Source organism: Calypte anna, chromosome 17 (assembly GCF_003957555.1).
Source record: "Calypte anna isolate BGI_N300 chromosome 17, bCalAnn1_v1.p, whole genome shotgun sequence".
NCBI classification, from domain to species: domain Eukaryota; kingdom Metazoa; phylum Chordata; class Aves; order Apodiformes; family Trochilidae; genus Calypte; species Calypte anna.
The window spans coordinates 1,878,153-1,891,385 of record NC_044262.1 but is presented as its reverse complement, the minus strand read 5'-3'; the positions used below and the strand labels follow the sequence as shown (position 1 = coordinate 1,891,385).

General features: G+C 55.8%; 2 protein-coding genes across 3 annotated transcripts in view; both read right to left on the bottom strand.

The window, feature by feature from the left end:
* RABL6 (RAB, member RAS oncogene family like 6) overlaps nucleotides 1-4,738 on the bottom strand; it is a 44,435-nt gene extending 39,697 nt beyond the window's left edge. The window contains exon 1 of the mRNA XM_030461220.1: nucleotides 4,139-4,738. Within this exon, the coding sequence (XP_030317080.1) occupies nucleotides 4,139-4,268 (130 nt within the window). The 5' untranslated portion in view covers nucleotides 4,269-4,738. The remainder of the gene's footprint in view (nucleotides 1-4,138) is intronic.
* Nucleotides 4,739-5,714: 976 nt separating this feature from the next.
* On the bottom strand, nucleotides 5,715-11,266 carry AMBP (alpha-1-microglobulin/bikunin precursor). 2 transcript variants are annotated; one of them, XM_030461394.1, is made up of 10 exons: nucleotides 11,072-11,266; nucleotides 10,369-10,511; nucleotides 10,019-10,095; nucleotides 9,446-9,559; nucleotides 8,966-9,067; nucleotides 8,394-8,431; nucleotides 7,471-7,573; nucleotides 7,208-7,375; nucleotides 6,944-7,120; nucleotides 5,715-5,871 (listed from the first exon to the last, which is right to left on the bottom strand). In XM_030461394.1, the coding sequence occupies exons 1-10, from the start codon at nucleotides 11,177-11,179 to the stop codon at nucleotides 5,840-5,842; spliced, it is 1,062 nt and encodes a 353-aa protein (XP_030317254.1). In that variant the 5' UTR covers nucleotides 11,180-11,266; the 3' UTR covers nucleotides 5,715-5,839. The 2 variants fall into 2 exon arrangements, with proteins under 2 accessions (XP_030317254.1, XP_008497537.1); XM_008499315.2 differs by having other exon boundaries at nucleotides 7,471-7,549; nucleotides 11,072-11,263.
* Nucleotides 11,267-13,233: the final 1,967 nt, after the last annotated feature.

Genomic DNA, 13,233 nt, shown 5'->3' with positions numbered 1-13,233 from the left:
ACTTAAGTAGCAGTGACATAAACCCACCACATGTGTCAGAGGGACAGTCCCTAACCCAGGAGCCAGCCCTTGGCTGCTGGTGGGATAACCAAGGTGCTGTTTTCAGCCTGTTAAACTATGGGATTTATTTTATTTTTTTTTTTAATTCTATCCTTGCTTGAAGTGGCAACCACAAGTCTAGTGGGAAACATCAGCTGACATCAATAGAATCTGTATGCATGCATTTTGAATAGGAGCTATTATCCCCCAGAAAAGGAGCCACTTGGAGACATCTAATGGCAGATTCTGGTGATTTGCATTAGGTTGTGTATCATCATTTGGGCAAGGAAATCTCAGACTGAAGACTGCCTTCTGTTGCAGCACAGGAGTTATTGCAGGCACTTCAGAGAAAAGCTGAAGAGGAAAATGTTAAGGTAAAACATATACAAAGTCTCTGGAGTTCTGTCAGGTGAAATTTGGTGCTGCAATTGCACTGTCTTTTGTTGTTGCACACTGTAAAAGAATAAACAGCAGTACAGCTCAGAGTTACTTTTAAAATAAGAAGAGGATAAAAAAGGCAAAACTGAACACAGCATTTACAGGCTGACTTCACTTCCAGGCCCCAGAGCAACTCTGCAGAGCCTACAAACCATTCCCTGCATTTTCCCTCCCTCTGCATGTGATTCTGTTTCCTACTTATAGATGGTGAAACCAGTGGAGGACTCCTTTGATTTTCCTGAATTAATGCAGCAAGTCTGCAGCACAGGCAGAAGGAGATTGCATTTGTCCCCTTAAACCCCAAGCCTTCCTAAATCCTCTCACTGCCTACCTCAGAGAGCCAGTTTAAAATCTGTATTCCCCCATGAAGTGGAGCATGAGGCATCAAATCAGTGAGTTTTAAGGGACAGACAGACCCTACTCTAGATAATCAGGCTGCTCTCAAAGTGAACTTTCATGGACACTCCCAGGTGACTCAACTGTGAGGTCTCCCCAGAAGGGGCAACTTTACCTCCCTCTGCTCCAGGCACCCCCAGCACTGGGGTTTGTCAATCCTCTACACACTGGATGCAGCATTAGGAACAAACCCCAAACCAGGAGGTGTTCCATGTTCCGGGCAAAAGGATGGCTTTTTTTTTTTTTTTTGGCACTTTCATGTCTTTTGCTCCTGTTCCTGACCATCAGTTGCTAACTCCCAGGGAATCCTCTTGCCAGTCTAACCCACACAGAACCATTCATTTCACCCTTGTTTGTCCACCACTGCCTTACATAAACTTCCACATTTGAGTAACCTACTGCTGGTATTTCCTCCTGCAATTTGTCAGGTAATTTGTTTAAACAAACACTGCTGCCACAGGAATGAGGTCCACCTTGCTCACTCTCCATTGATCCCACTCTCTCCAGCCTGTGCTACCTTCCCTGGGCCAGCAGAGCTGCCTGAACAGTGCTGCAAGAGACCTCATCCAAGGTCAGGCTATGCCAAGGACAGAAAATAGAGGAAGTTTTTACAAGGATTGGGTCCTCATACTTGGGGCTGTGATCTCCCAGAACCACCCAAGCCACTACATGTCTGGTACAGACCCACAACTTTTTCATTTACAATGCCATGGTAAAACACAGGAGCTCACAGATGACAAAGGAAGCAAAAAAGTGTGGGTGGGGATTGGCATTATGGAAATGCTTCAGTTTTGAGACAGGATGCCCCATGCAGAGGAGGTTGAGTGTTGCTAACAACTAACACTGGCCCTTTGCTTTCATCATTTCATTAGCAATCTAAACCTACCCACCTTGCAAGTCTGGAAAACTTAACTGAGTGGGAGAGAGACTGTCAAAACAAATCACTTTGGGTCAGCTGAGAGGTGCAGGTAATCCTCAGTGCCATTAAAACACCAAATAACCTTCAGTATCACCTCAAACAGGGGGGCTGTCTGGTTATAAAATGTTCTGGAAGTGTGAAGGCTGTTGTGAGCTCTGCAGAGAGGCACCAAGAGGCAGGTGACAAGGCCCATGTCCCAGCCATTTGCTGCCCACTCTCTCAGCACCCAGCTCCAGACATCCTGATTATCCTTCTGGGAAGGAAGCAGCCTTCAGTCCCCTAGCAGTAATGGTCTGTGAAAGCAAAGAAACCTTTCTGTAAAGTCAGCACAGCACCCTTTGGTTTAGGTTTAGTCAGTTCCAGGGAACCAGGAGTTAGAAAGATCTGTGGGTTTTAGCAGTGGCTACCAAACCCATTTCTGCACTCCTCTGCTGAATGCCATGTGTTTGCTAAGAATGGCAACAGAGGATTTGCAGCTCTGCCCTTCCTGAGCAATGGCCCTTGTAATGACATTCCCTCACAGCCCAGCTCCAGCTGAGACCACAACCTCACCCTGCTGAATCCCCCTCTGCCAATGCAGCCTCAGGTACTCTGCAGCCCTTGTCAGCCTGCCCCTCTCCTCTAGATATTACAAACAAGCAGTCCTGGGAGGAGTTACTATGGAAATTGGAAAGCTTCCCTTAAGGCAGTGACAGAAAGCTGCAGATTTATTCCAAATACTAAAGTGGTAACTGGAACACAAATCCTGATAAAACAGGGCACAACCCAAAAAGCTTTCCCCAGGCTTTTTGGTAATGAGACAAAATGCAGCAAAGCTGCAGTTGGCATTCCTGGCAAAGAGGCAGAGATCTCTGCACCTTTGTCAACAACGCAGTTCATCAACAGATAACAAAGAGCTGTCCCCATCAACTGCTGTGCCAGCTGCAGGGTGCAGCTGAGCCCTCCTGTCTGCAGCACAAAGGTTCCCTCTTTGAACAGTCAACTCCTTTCTCTTACATAATTGACAGCCGGGGTCAGATACCTGATCCCAGCCTGAGACACAGCAGTCCCTGCCCAGGGAGACTCTGCAGAGATCAAGACTTCAACCCAGAGATCTCCAGGTAGGTGTTTAACGAGGCAATGCTGTGTTCCAAAGCACAACAGCCTCATCCCCACTCCCCCCTCTTTCACTGGCAACCTAACAACACCACTGTGCCACTCTTCACGTCCATGGCTGCTTGCTCAGACACTAGATTTTCTAAATTAAGGGCTCCTGGCATATCCAACAGATGTGTTATGGATAAAAGCACCAAATGCTCTCCCCAGCAAAGCAAAGAGCTTCAAATCATATCAGTTCAAAAGCACAGTCAGTAGTGATCATCCTAAACAAAGCCAAAGCCCCAGAGCCCAAAGTGCTGACCTCTCCCTTCACACAGTTTCAGATTAAGCTCCAACACGAGCTCTATTCCTCCAGCAGAATTCCTCTGTTCTTTACAGAATTTATCCCGTGCCACGTTGACAGACCAGCCTCTTCCCAACCAGAAATCTCATCCTTGCACCCTGACTTCCCTGCCTGGATCCCCACAAACTGATCCTCACAGTGCTCTCTGGTCCCATCCCTATTTTCAGCCAGGATGACACAACTCCTGTCCCCATCTCACAACTGTTACTTCAGGATGTATTTTACATACTCCCAGGGCCTTCCCCCAGCCTTACATTAGAAATAACCTTTACTGAGCTTCAAGAGAAAACCACAACCCTAAACCTCATCACTGAAAGGAAAACGAATTTTTAAAATGTCCCCTGAGAGAAGCCCAAACGTTACCCCAGAAACAGCCAGGAGGAAACGCTGTACCAAGGGCACAGAAAAGGATGGATCCCCCACCTTTTATTAAAGCCTGGCAGGGCCAAGCTTTTCAACAGACACCCATCATGTAACCACTCGAGCTCAATTATAAATATCCTTATCCTGGGCTGCCAGGAAGGTCACCCACACACCCAGGGGAATTACCCTCTCCATGCTTCACCTGACAAAAACTGATTTACAAGGAACTCTCTTGTGCCACACTCAGCAGAACACAGGCAGCCTGTCAGGCCAGCTGCCATCGGCTGGGGACAGGGCTGCACGACAAGTTCCCAAGTCCTGCACAGCCAGAGAAAACTTTCCCATCCTTCCTCCTCCCACGCTCCTGGAACCTCTTATTAAACATTTCCTTGCGAACCCCACGCAGAAGGGACACGTTTCAGTGTCCCTCCGACCTCCCTGGCCACGACACCGGAGTCAGACGGGACAGACCGGCAGAGCTCTCCCCTCCCCGGGGCTGGCAGTGCCCCCCAGGGACCCCCCGAGCCCCGGTTCCGACTCACTGTTATACTGGACTCCCTTGGCAAACCTCCTCTGCAGAGCCTGGTTCATGGACTGCAGCCCCGCAGGGATATTCTTCTCTCTGCCCGGAGTCTGGTCCGACCCCACCAGCTTCTTCAGGGCCGAGAACATCTTTCTGCTCCCACACCCGCGCCACCGGGAAACGGATTCGCTGCTGCTGCTGCTGCCGCGGGGCTCAGGGCGGCCCCGGGGGGGACATGGAGGCTCACGGGGCTATCAGGGCTGGGGCAGGGCCGGCCCGGCCATGAGGGGCTTTCTGGGCTCGGCAGAGCGGAGGTGTGCGGGCTCGGCCCGGCCCGGCCCGCCGCGGAGGGGAGGGGGCTCAGCCGGGGCCCGCCGTGTGCCGGGGCCGGGGCGTTAACCGGGCATGGCCCGGGGCCGGGAAGGTGGCGCGGAGGAGAAGCGGGGCTGCTGCCGGTGAAGGGGAAGGTGGGGGTGAAGACGGGGCCGGGAAGGCGGCTCAGCCCCGCCGGGCGCTGCCGCTGCGGGTCGGGCGCGGGGAGCGGAGCTGGCTCAGGGCTCCCGCTGCCGCCGCCGCCATTTTGCCTCTTCCGCTTCGCCGCTGGGGACGGGACGGGCGCACGCGCGGCCGGCGACGGTGGCCGCCGTGGGACAATAGAGTGCGGAGCGCGGCTGGTGAGGAGAGGGCCCACCCGTGCACAGTCCTTGCAAAACCCCACGGACCCTCGAACCCTTCCAAGACTATGGGCTGCCCAGGGAAGTAGTGGATTCTCCATCCCTGGAGATATTTAAACAGAGACTGGATGTGGCACTCAGTGCCATGGTCTAGCAACCGCAACGGTGGATCAAGGGTTGGACTCGATGATCTCTGAGGTCCCTTCCAACCCAGCCAATTCTATGATTCTAAGACCCCCGAGGTCCCCTGATGTGACCTCCGTAGCCCCATCATTGCGTTCTAGGACCCTAAGACCTTCCCAGGACTCCCCCAGACCCTTGCAATCCCTTCCAGTGGGCTTCATAGACCCCCACCCCTGACCCCCAGGAACCTTGGGACCCTGTCCTAAGACACTCTGGGACACCTGGGACACCCAGAGCTGCCCCGTGACCCCCAGAACCTCTATAATCACGTCTTGGTGCCCTTTAGCATCTCTGGGGTTCCCCTCCAAAACACTTCCCTCCTGGAGCCCTAGTAACTCCCCTGTGAACTCTATAACCCCTGTGACATCCTTGTTTCCCACCCTAAACCCTCACAACCCCTTATTTGCCTCCTGTGGCCTCAAACAATCCCCCTATGACCCACTGTAATATCCATAATTCCCACTGTAGACACCTATGACCCCCAACCTCCACATTCCCCTACTGTGACCTCTCAGGGTCCTCTCTGACACCCTGTCATCCCCACTGTAACCCCAGCTAATTCCCCCAATTCCACAGGGGATCAGGCTGAGGAGGGGACAGAGACTCAGTGGGGAACACCCAGAAGCCCAACACAGGGGGGACACCCCAACACCCCACCAGTGAGAACCTCACAGCATCCCCTGCCCATCCTGGATCCCCCCACCCTGCTCCCCGCCAGCTCAAAGACAGACACTGGGCTTGTTGGTCACATTTGTCATTTTGGTCACATTTATCATTTACTGCTGGAGGCACCTCCTGTGCCACTGCTGGCACCCTCCTGCTAAACCTGGTGCTGGGTGCTGGCATCTTGTCCTCTGCCCATGTCAGTTTGACAGATGCAAAAACTCCTCGTCCTCTGCAAGGGTGACAGACACAGGGGTGACAGACACAGGGGTGACAGACAGACCCACAGACCCCCACCCAATGCCTGCTGCTTCCCACTTTGTCCCTCTGAGTCACAGAGGTCCAGGCCCTCCATGTATTCCAGTGCTGTCCTGGCATGTCACTCTGTGTCCCACTCACCCCCTGCTACATTGGCATTAATGCCATTTTATATTTGTGATGGGATAATAAAAGATGGGCTCTGCCCTGGGACGTGGTGCTATGGCCTCATCCCCCATCCATGGAGACACAGCAAAAACCCAGCTCCTACACCTTGGGAGCAAGCTTGCCCAGGGTTGGCTGTGGGTGAAGACCCCTGATCTTGCCCCTCTGTACAGAGAGGTCCCCTCCACACTCCTGAAATCCTGATTGTCCATCTGTGCTGTGTTTTCCCAGTGTTTCAGTATGGAAGCACCTGCACTGAGTGGAGCTGGAGGGTCTGGCAGGCACTGCACAGCAGGGAGGTGCCTGGCCAGGGATGCACATTTGGTCCTTACTTGATGTCAGGGTCCCTATTCCCCACAAATCTCTCAGCCCCTCTTTTTCCCTTCGTGGCTTCCCCTGCCCAGGGGCTGTCACCTCCACTGCACCCCACTGTTCCCCAGTCTGCTTGGGGCCATTCTCCCTCTTATCAAGAGGGACTTGGAAGTTCAGTCCGGGCCTCTGGGTGACACTATTTGCAGACCATATTCCATATTCCTCAGTCCATATAGACTTCCATATAACCACATTCCTCAGTCCATCAGAGCCCCTGACTCAGGACAGACTCATCCCAGGCACAACACAGGAACATCCCACATCCCTTCCAGATCCATACTGGATCCAGAACCATAACAAACCCATGACAGAGCCACCCCGGACCCATGACAGATCCATCCTGATGGATCCTGGCAGATCCATACCCAGATCCATCACAGCCTCATCCCAACCCCAGGCAGCCCTGTCCCAGACCATGGCAGGAGATGGTGCAGGATGCTGCCCTGGCTCCCTGGGGCAGGGATGTTCCAGGCAGGATGCAGGGAGGAGAGAGGCAAGGTTGGGGTTACCTGCCAGCAGAGGAGCCCCGCAGTACTCCTTGCATTCCTTCTCCGAGTAGAACTGGTTTCCATTGCCCTTGCAGCCCCCGTAGCTGAACGTGATGCACTTGCCCTGAGCTGCATCGAAGGCCCAGCGTGTCACCGGGTTCTGGCAGGGTCCCTGGACGATGGGCAGCCTGCAGGCAGCTGTGGGGACAGGGGGATGAGCTGAGGGCAGGGGGTTCAGGGTCCCCCCCACTTCTCTCAGGGATGCGGGGCTGTCTCCTGGCTCACCCTCGGTCCGGCAGGCTTGCAGACATTCCTTTTCCGTGTAGAAGTTGTTGCCATTGCCCAGGCAGCCTCCGTAGAGGAATGTTTCACAGGCCATGGAGGAGGAGTTGTAGAAGAAGCGGGAGAGCATCCCGCTGCAGGGCCCGGGGTTCCGGCTCAGCCGGCAAGAGTCTGAGGAGAGAGAGCATGGGACAGGTCCCGACAGGTCCCTACAGCACACGGGGTGCGGGGCAGGGGGACCCCCAGCCCCCTCCCCTGGGCCCTACCTTCCTTATTGCCGATGTAGGTGGGCAGGGGTCCCGCAGCCGAGCCCTCCTCGGGGGGCAGCACCGCTCTCCTCAGCCTCTGCACAGGGAAGGAAGCACGGAGCTGCTGCCAGCCCTTCCCAGGGGCTCTGCTGCCCACCTTGTCACCCCCTGCCCTGGCACTGAGCTCTACCTGGACCCTCTCTGCTCCCGGGATGGGCTATGGCAGGAGCAGTTCTGTTGGGTGCTGCCCTGGGCTCCAACCCTCCTGTTGTTCACCTTGGATCAGCAGCCTGTGAGCCCCCCACTCCTCACACTGCTCAGCCCTGTGCTCACCTCAGGTGGGCAGCAGGGTCGTGGATTTTGGATAAAGACACCCAAAGCACCCCAGTCATGCCCCGTGGGGATTAATTTCTCCTCTTGTTGACAAAGGGATGTACATCCTCCAGATGTGTTCTTAAATAAACTGGGCTGTTTCTCCTATAAAAGCCCCATCCTTTATGAAAATCCTTCTAACCACAATGCAGTGAATTTGGGAGGTTGTGGATTAAGGACCACTGGGGTGCTGAGCTGCATCTCCATCCCTGAAGAGGGGATCTGTAGCCTGACGCCCTCAGCCAGGCAAAGAGCAAGGAGACACCAGGCTCCACGTGCAACAGTTCTCACCCCATAAAAAAATTAGAGTAGGGAAGGACTGTTGCCTACCACTTGGAAAGGATCCAGGACCCTCACCCTGCAGCCTGTGCCTGTCTGGGCTCAGAGGCAAAGAGTCTGTGGAGATGGAAGATCACCTCCCATGGTGGTCAGAGGAGCTGCTGCCCAACCCATGTGTTCTATACACACAGAGTCTCACCCCTGGACACACCAGGTCTCCAGTAGGTTTGGCTTGAAGGGGATGTCCCCAGCCTTGATCCATCTCAGGATGCCTGGACTGGACCACTCACCTCAGGGGCAGCTGTGGTCTCCTGGGGGATGCATTCACCTGGCCCAGATGACAAGAGAGAAGATCAGCAGTGGGAGAGGGGAAGTGTCCTGACAAATCTCACTGTGGTCCTGCATGATGCATGCACAGGACCCAGGAAAGGGGACACCCTCCTAGTTTCACCCCAATGTTCTTCTTCTCTTGCTGCTTTTCACCTCCCACTCCCAGGAGCACAGCCCAACAACCCCCCACACCTCCCAGCACCTTCTGAATCCAGGCTGAGAAAGGATCTCCTCAGGTCCTGGGAATACCCAGTTCATGGGAAGCAGCAGGATGCTGCAGTGTGCAGCATCCTTGTCCCAACACAGTGTTGTGGGTGCATTGACCTGGCAGCCGAACAAGGACCCCACTGACTGATATATGGCCTTGTCTCCTTTCCATCCCATCCTACCAAAGCCTTTGCCTCTCCTCCCTCCATCCTGACCATCTTCCCTTCTCCCCAGCCCCACACATGGAGAAGGAGCAGCCCCAGCAGCCCGTTGGCATGACAAGGGGACAGGCAGAAGGAGAGCCATGTACTTCATGGTGGGTTACCTCTATTGGCCAGGATGAAGATGGAGTCCTCTGGGATGCCCATCTCCAGAGCCAGCTGCTGGAAAGACTCAATCAGGTCCTCCCGTAGCTCCGGGCTCCTCCCTGGGCAAGGGAACAGGGTGTGAGCAGATCCAGTACCAGCCCCCTGCTCCTACCCAATCTCTCTTCCATTATTCTTGACCAAAGCCTTGGACAAAGTGATTTTAACATCTCTCAATCATGAAAGGCAGCATCTCAGGCCACTCCAGGGCCTGGGTTCTTCTAAGCAGACATTGCCACCTTCATACCAAACAACAGGATGGTTTGGGTGTTCAGTCTGTGATGTGGCTCTAAGCCTCTGTAGTGCCAAGGATGAGCTGCTCCGAGGCATCACTTCCAAAGCCATAGCCAAGGGACCCGAGGAACCCTTGGGTGGTGTTTCTCAGCTGCACTGGCCCACCCTGGAACCTGCTTGCCCCCAGATGCCATAGCCAGACGTACCGTACAGCTTCAGGGTGGTGCTTGGGCCAAAACTGCTTTTCTTTTTCAGCAGAATGACGGCGTATTCTTCGTAGTTGGTGCGGAGCACGTAGGACTGGATAGACATATCCCATTCTGCACAAGACAGAGGCACAGGGGACGTAATTCTTGTCTCTCAGGGAGAAACAGGGTAGTGCAAGACAGCCCCAGAGCTGGGGGCTGAAAGCAGGCAGCAAATTCAAGACAAAAGCTGATTTTTGGCAGGCTCTCCAGCCTGTTCTTAGTTGATGGGCTTGGAAGCCAAGGGTTGAGTGCAACTGAGATATCCCCAACACTCCTGAAACATGGCTGGTGGGTCCTTGGGGACAGAAGGGATCTGTTGGAACATCTCATCGTCCTGGTCCTATGCCAGGACTGTGCTGAAACAGCCCCTTTCCTCACCTTCACTCCACAATTTGGCTGGAAATAACCCCAGCTGTGGAGCAGCTTCTGAGCCCTGCTTTCCTGAACCCCTTCCCCAGCCATGCTGGTTAAAATTGCTCAGCCACGCTGCAACTCTCAGGGCTGAACAGGCTGGGAGCAGGAATGACTTACTGGGGTTATAGTAGGTGTATTTGCCAGGGGTGCTGGTTTTCTGGTACTCTCCTGAGACGCGTGTGCAGTCACCTTGCCTGGAGGGAGGAGGAAAACAATCAGCTGCTCTGAGTGTTCATTACTGCTGCTTATTCCATGAAAATCATGTCTGGGGCACTGAGGCCATGCCACAGGAGCCCTGAAATACCCCTGCCCAAGGCTTTGGGTATTTGAGCCCAATCCAGCCCCTCTTCAGGGCCTCAGTGCCAGCCAGAGCAAGCAACATCCTCTCCCTCCTTCCCCCTGCACCAAGTCCCAGACCCTGGGAGATGCAGCACCCCTGGGGGGAGCTTTGCATGGGTGCCCCATACCGCAGCCTGGTGCTGGCAGTGCTGATCTGGTCAGCACTGGGGCCTGGGCTCAGGACCAGTGTGCCCATGCTGAACTTCTCCCTGTAGTTCTTCATCCATTTGCAGGTGGTGCCAATGGCGATGTCGTACCACTTCCCATACATCTGCAGGGAGGAGAAAGGGACATCAGGAACTGAAATATTCACAGCCAGGGAGCAACTGGAGGGAGAAGGTGCAGGGTGACAGGGATGCTGCAGGATTTGGTAAGTGGATCAGCACTGAGCAGGATTTTTCTGGGTCCCCTGACCTCCGGCCAGGGCTGGAGGCATCAGGCTGGTGCTTCCCTGAGGTGTCCCAGGGGAGCCCAGCCCCAGGCATACATGTGGAGCTGTGAAGAGCCTGGCAGGGGCAGGGACTGAGGCTGGCAGCTGGCATCCTGCAGGAATACTGCCCATGGGCCCTGTCAACACCTCGTGGGCAGATCAACAGACGTGCTTCATCCAACCCAGCCACCCTGCGTGGGGCTTTGCAGGGGTGAGGCCACACTGAGAGCCAGTGGGGTGGCACCCCCTGTCTAGCACATAGGGAAGGGTACACTGCCAACACCTGTCCTGCTCAGCTTGACACAGGCACGGTCATATTGCCGTTTTCTGGAGGAAAATGAAATAAACCTTTCCCCCATCCCCTCTGCCCCCAGAATCAAGGGACCGCAAGCCGCTGTTACCCGCTCGGCCTCAAAATTCTCCTGCACTTGGATATCCTCATCCTGGTCCCCAACTGGGGTCCCGCTGGCCAAGACGAAGAGGAGGAGGGAAAGAAGACCCCAAAACATCGTGGCTGGTGGCTTCAGAGCCCCAGTGACCCGGCAGGATCCCGGACTCTGCCCTGTCCCCACTGCGCAGCAGTGTGACCTTCAGACTGCAGCCAGTGGGGCTGGACAGCCTCACTTGGGGGCCTGCAAGGGGGGCATGGGGCAGCTGGTAGCCTCACACAGCCCTGGCCATGTGGCCATCTGGCCCTGATCCATGTGGCCAGAGGGTTTTCCACTGCCCTTGGCACTGTGGGGATTTGCAGACAGCTGGTGAGCATCCTCCTGATGTATTAAGCTGAGCTCCTCACCCTCCCCTCTTCCTACACCACTGCCTGGCCCAGACATTGGACCAGGACCTGTCTGTCTTCCTTATTTTACCCTGGGATTCAGATTCCTGCCCCGTGTCCTGCTAAGAGCTCTGGGGGTGCACCCAGACTAACCCTGCAGAGAGGAGAGGATGGAAGGGTGACCCCAGATGGACCAATTCTGCCCTGCCTGCTCCCCTTCTGGGCTCCCTTCCCTGGGGTCCCAAGGCAGTAGCTGTGTGGGTGTCACCACCCCAACACTCTGAAGCCTGTCAGGTGTGGGCAAGGTGAGCCATGTCCCTCCCCAGCTCTGTTTGCCTTTGCAGGATGATTAACTGAAACCAAACAGAGGAGGCAGAAGGCAAACAGAGCAAAGGGCAGTAGCCCTGCTCCGGGTCCCGGCCCGGTACTGACAGGAAAGACCCAGAGCTGGAAGCCGACTCAGACCGGCAGAACTTTCACCCACCGGCCCCTGTGCTGGTTCCGATGGATGCGGTGTCCGGGCAGTGCGGGGAGGGGTCCGGCAGGGACAGCCCGAGCTGTCTTCACACGCAGGTCCTGGTGCCACATCTGGGGCATCCTCGGGACCACGGGGGGAATCTGGACGTGAGGCAGAGATCTCTTTAAGCATCCCCCCTGACCAGCCGCCCCTGTGCTGCTCCCTCTAGAGGAGCTCAGCCCGGGCCAGAAGCAGCCCTAAGCTCCATCCCCCGGGCTGAGGACACCTCCCCTCACCGAGGTCCCACCCCGCTGTCCCCCGCCCTTCCAGCACTAGGTGGCAGCCGGCGGTCAGGAATGAGGGACCGGCCCGAACCCCGGCGGCGGGACCGGGACGGGGGCTCGGACATCCCTGGGCAGCAGGAACGGGCAGTGATGGGCAATGGAGGAGCAGGGATGGGCGGGAGGGTCTGGCAGCGAGACGGGGCAGTGATGAGCAGTGCAAACCAATAGTGATGGGCAGAGGGAAGGGGCGGCCATGAGCTGCAGGGACCAGCAGGGATGGGCAATGAAACTGGTAGCAATGGGAAGTGGGAACCAGCCTCGCGGCTTTGCCAAGCAGGAATCGCGTTAGAGTGCTGGCAGCCGGGCTGTTGTAGCTCCCGGCTGTCCTGGGGGAGGTGACAGGGAAGAGGCAGGAGGCAGTGGGACTGGGCTGGCTGCCTCTGCTCTGCCTCTGCAGGGAACAGGCCTCCCCATGGCACTCGCACACAGAAATGCCCCAGGAGGGCCTACGTGCACAAGTGACAGACCCAGGTGTGACCAACACAGGGCATCCTCCTCTGGGTTCATCTTTGGGACCATTCTGCTTTACTGGGAGCTCCTGTGCCCATGCTGCAACCTGGCAGGGGAGGGATGCATCAGCTTGGCATCCTGCTTGGCACCTCTCCTCCCACTGCTGATGCTGGGGGTACAGGTAGAGCAGTTACCCATCCACAGGGCAGCACCTGGGGAGGCTGCAGGCCTTGGCCACATCCAGCCCAGCAGTACAGATGGCTCCTCCGAGCCTCTGGGTTGTGGTCCCCACCCTCACGTGCAGTTACTTTTTGTGTCCCTTCTCGCTGTGCCTCGGCCTTGCCCCATCCCTCCCTCACCCACCCCCCCTGCAACCCCCCCTCTGCAGCCCCCGCCGCAGCCAGGCACACACACAAGTGAACTTTTCTGCGTTTTCCAGCAATTAAAAAGAATAAAGCAACAGTTGTCTCCAGGCAGGGCATGGATCCTGGTGACCCTGATTTTCTGTGTGGCTGGGCAGGGTGAATGGGGCTATTG

Bases quoted from the DNA above. Each gene is read 5' to 3' on its own strand.
- AMBP (XM_030461394.1), bottom strand. From the start codon at position 11,179: ATGTTTTGGGGTCTTCTTTCCCTCCTCCTCTTCGTCTTGGCCAGCGGG. The intron at 7,121-7,207 runs GTGAGCCAGGAG...CTGTCCCCACAG, and splicing joins GCAAGCCTGCCGGACCGAGG to CTGCCTGCAGGCTGCCCATC. The intron at 5,872-6,943 runs GTAACCCCAACC...TCACCCTTGCAG, and splicing joins CGGGGCTCCTCTGCTGGCAG to AGGACGAGGAGTTTTTGCAT.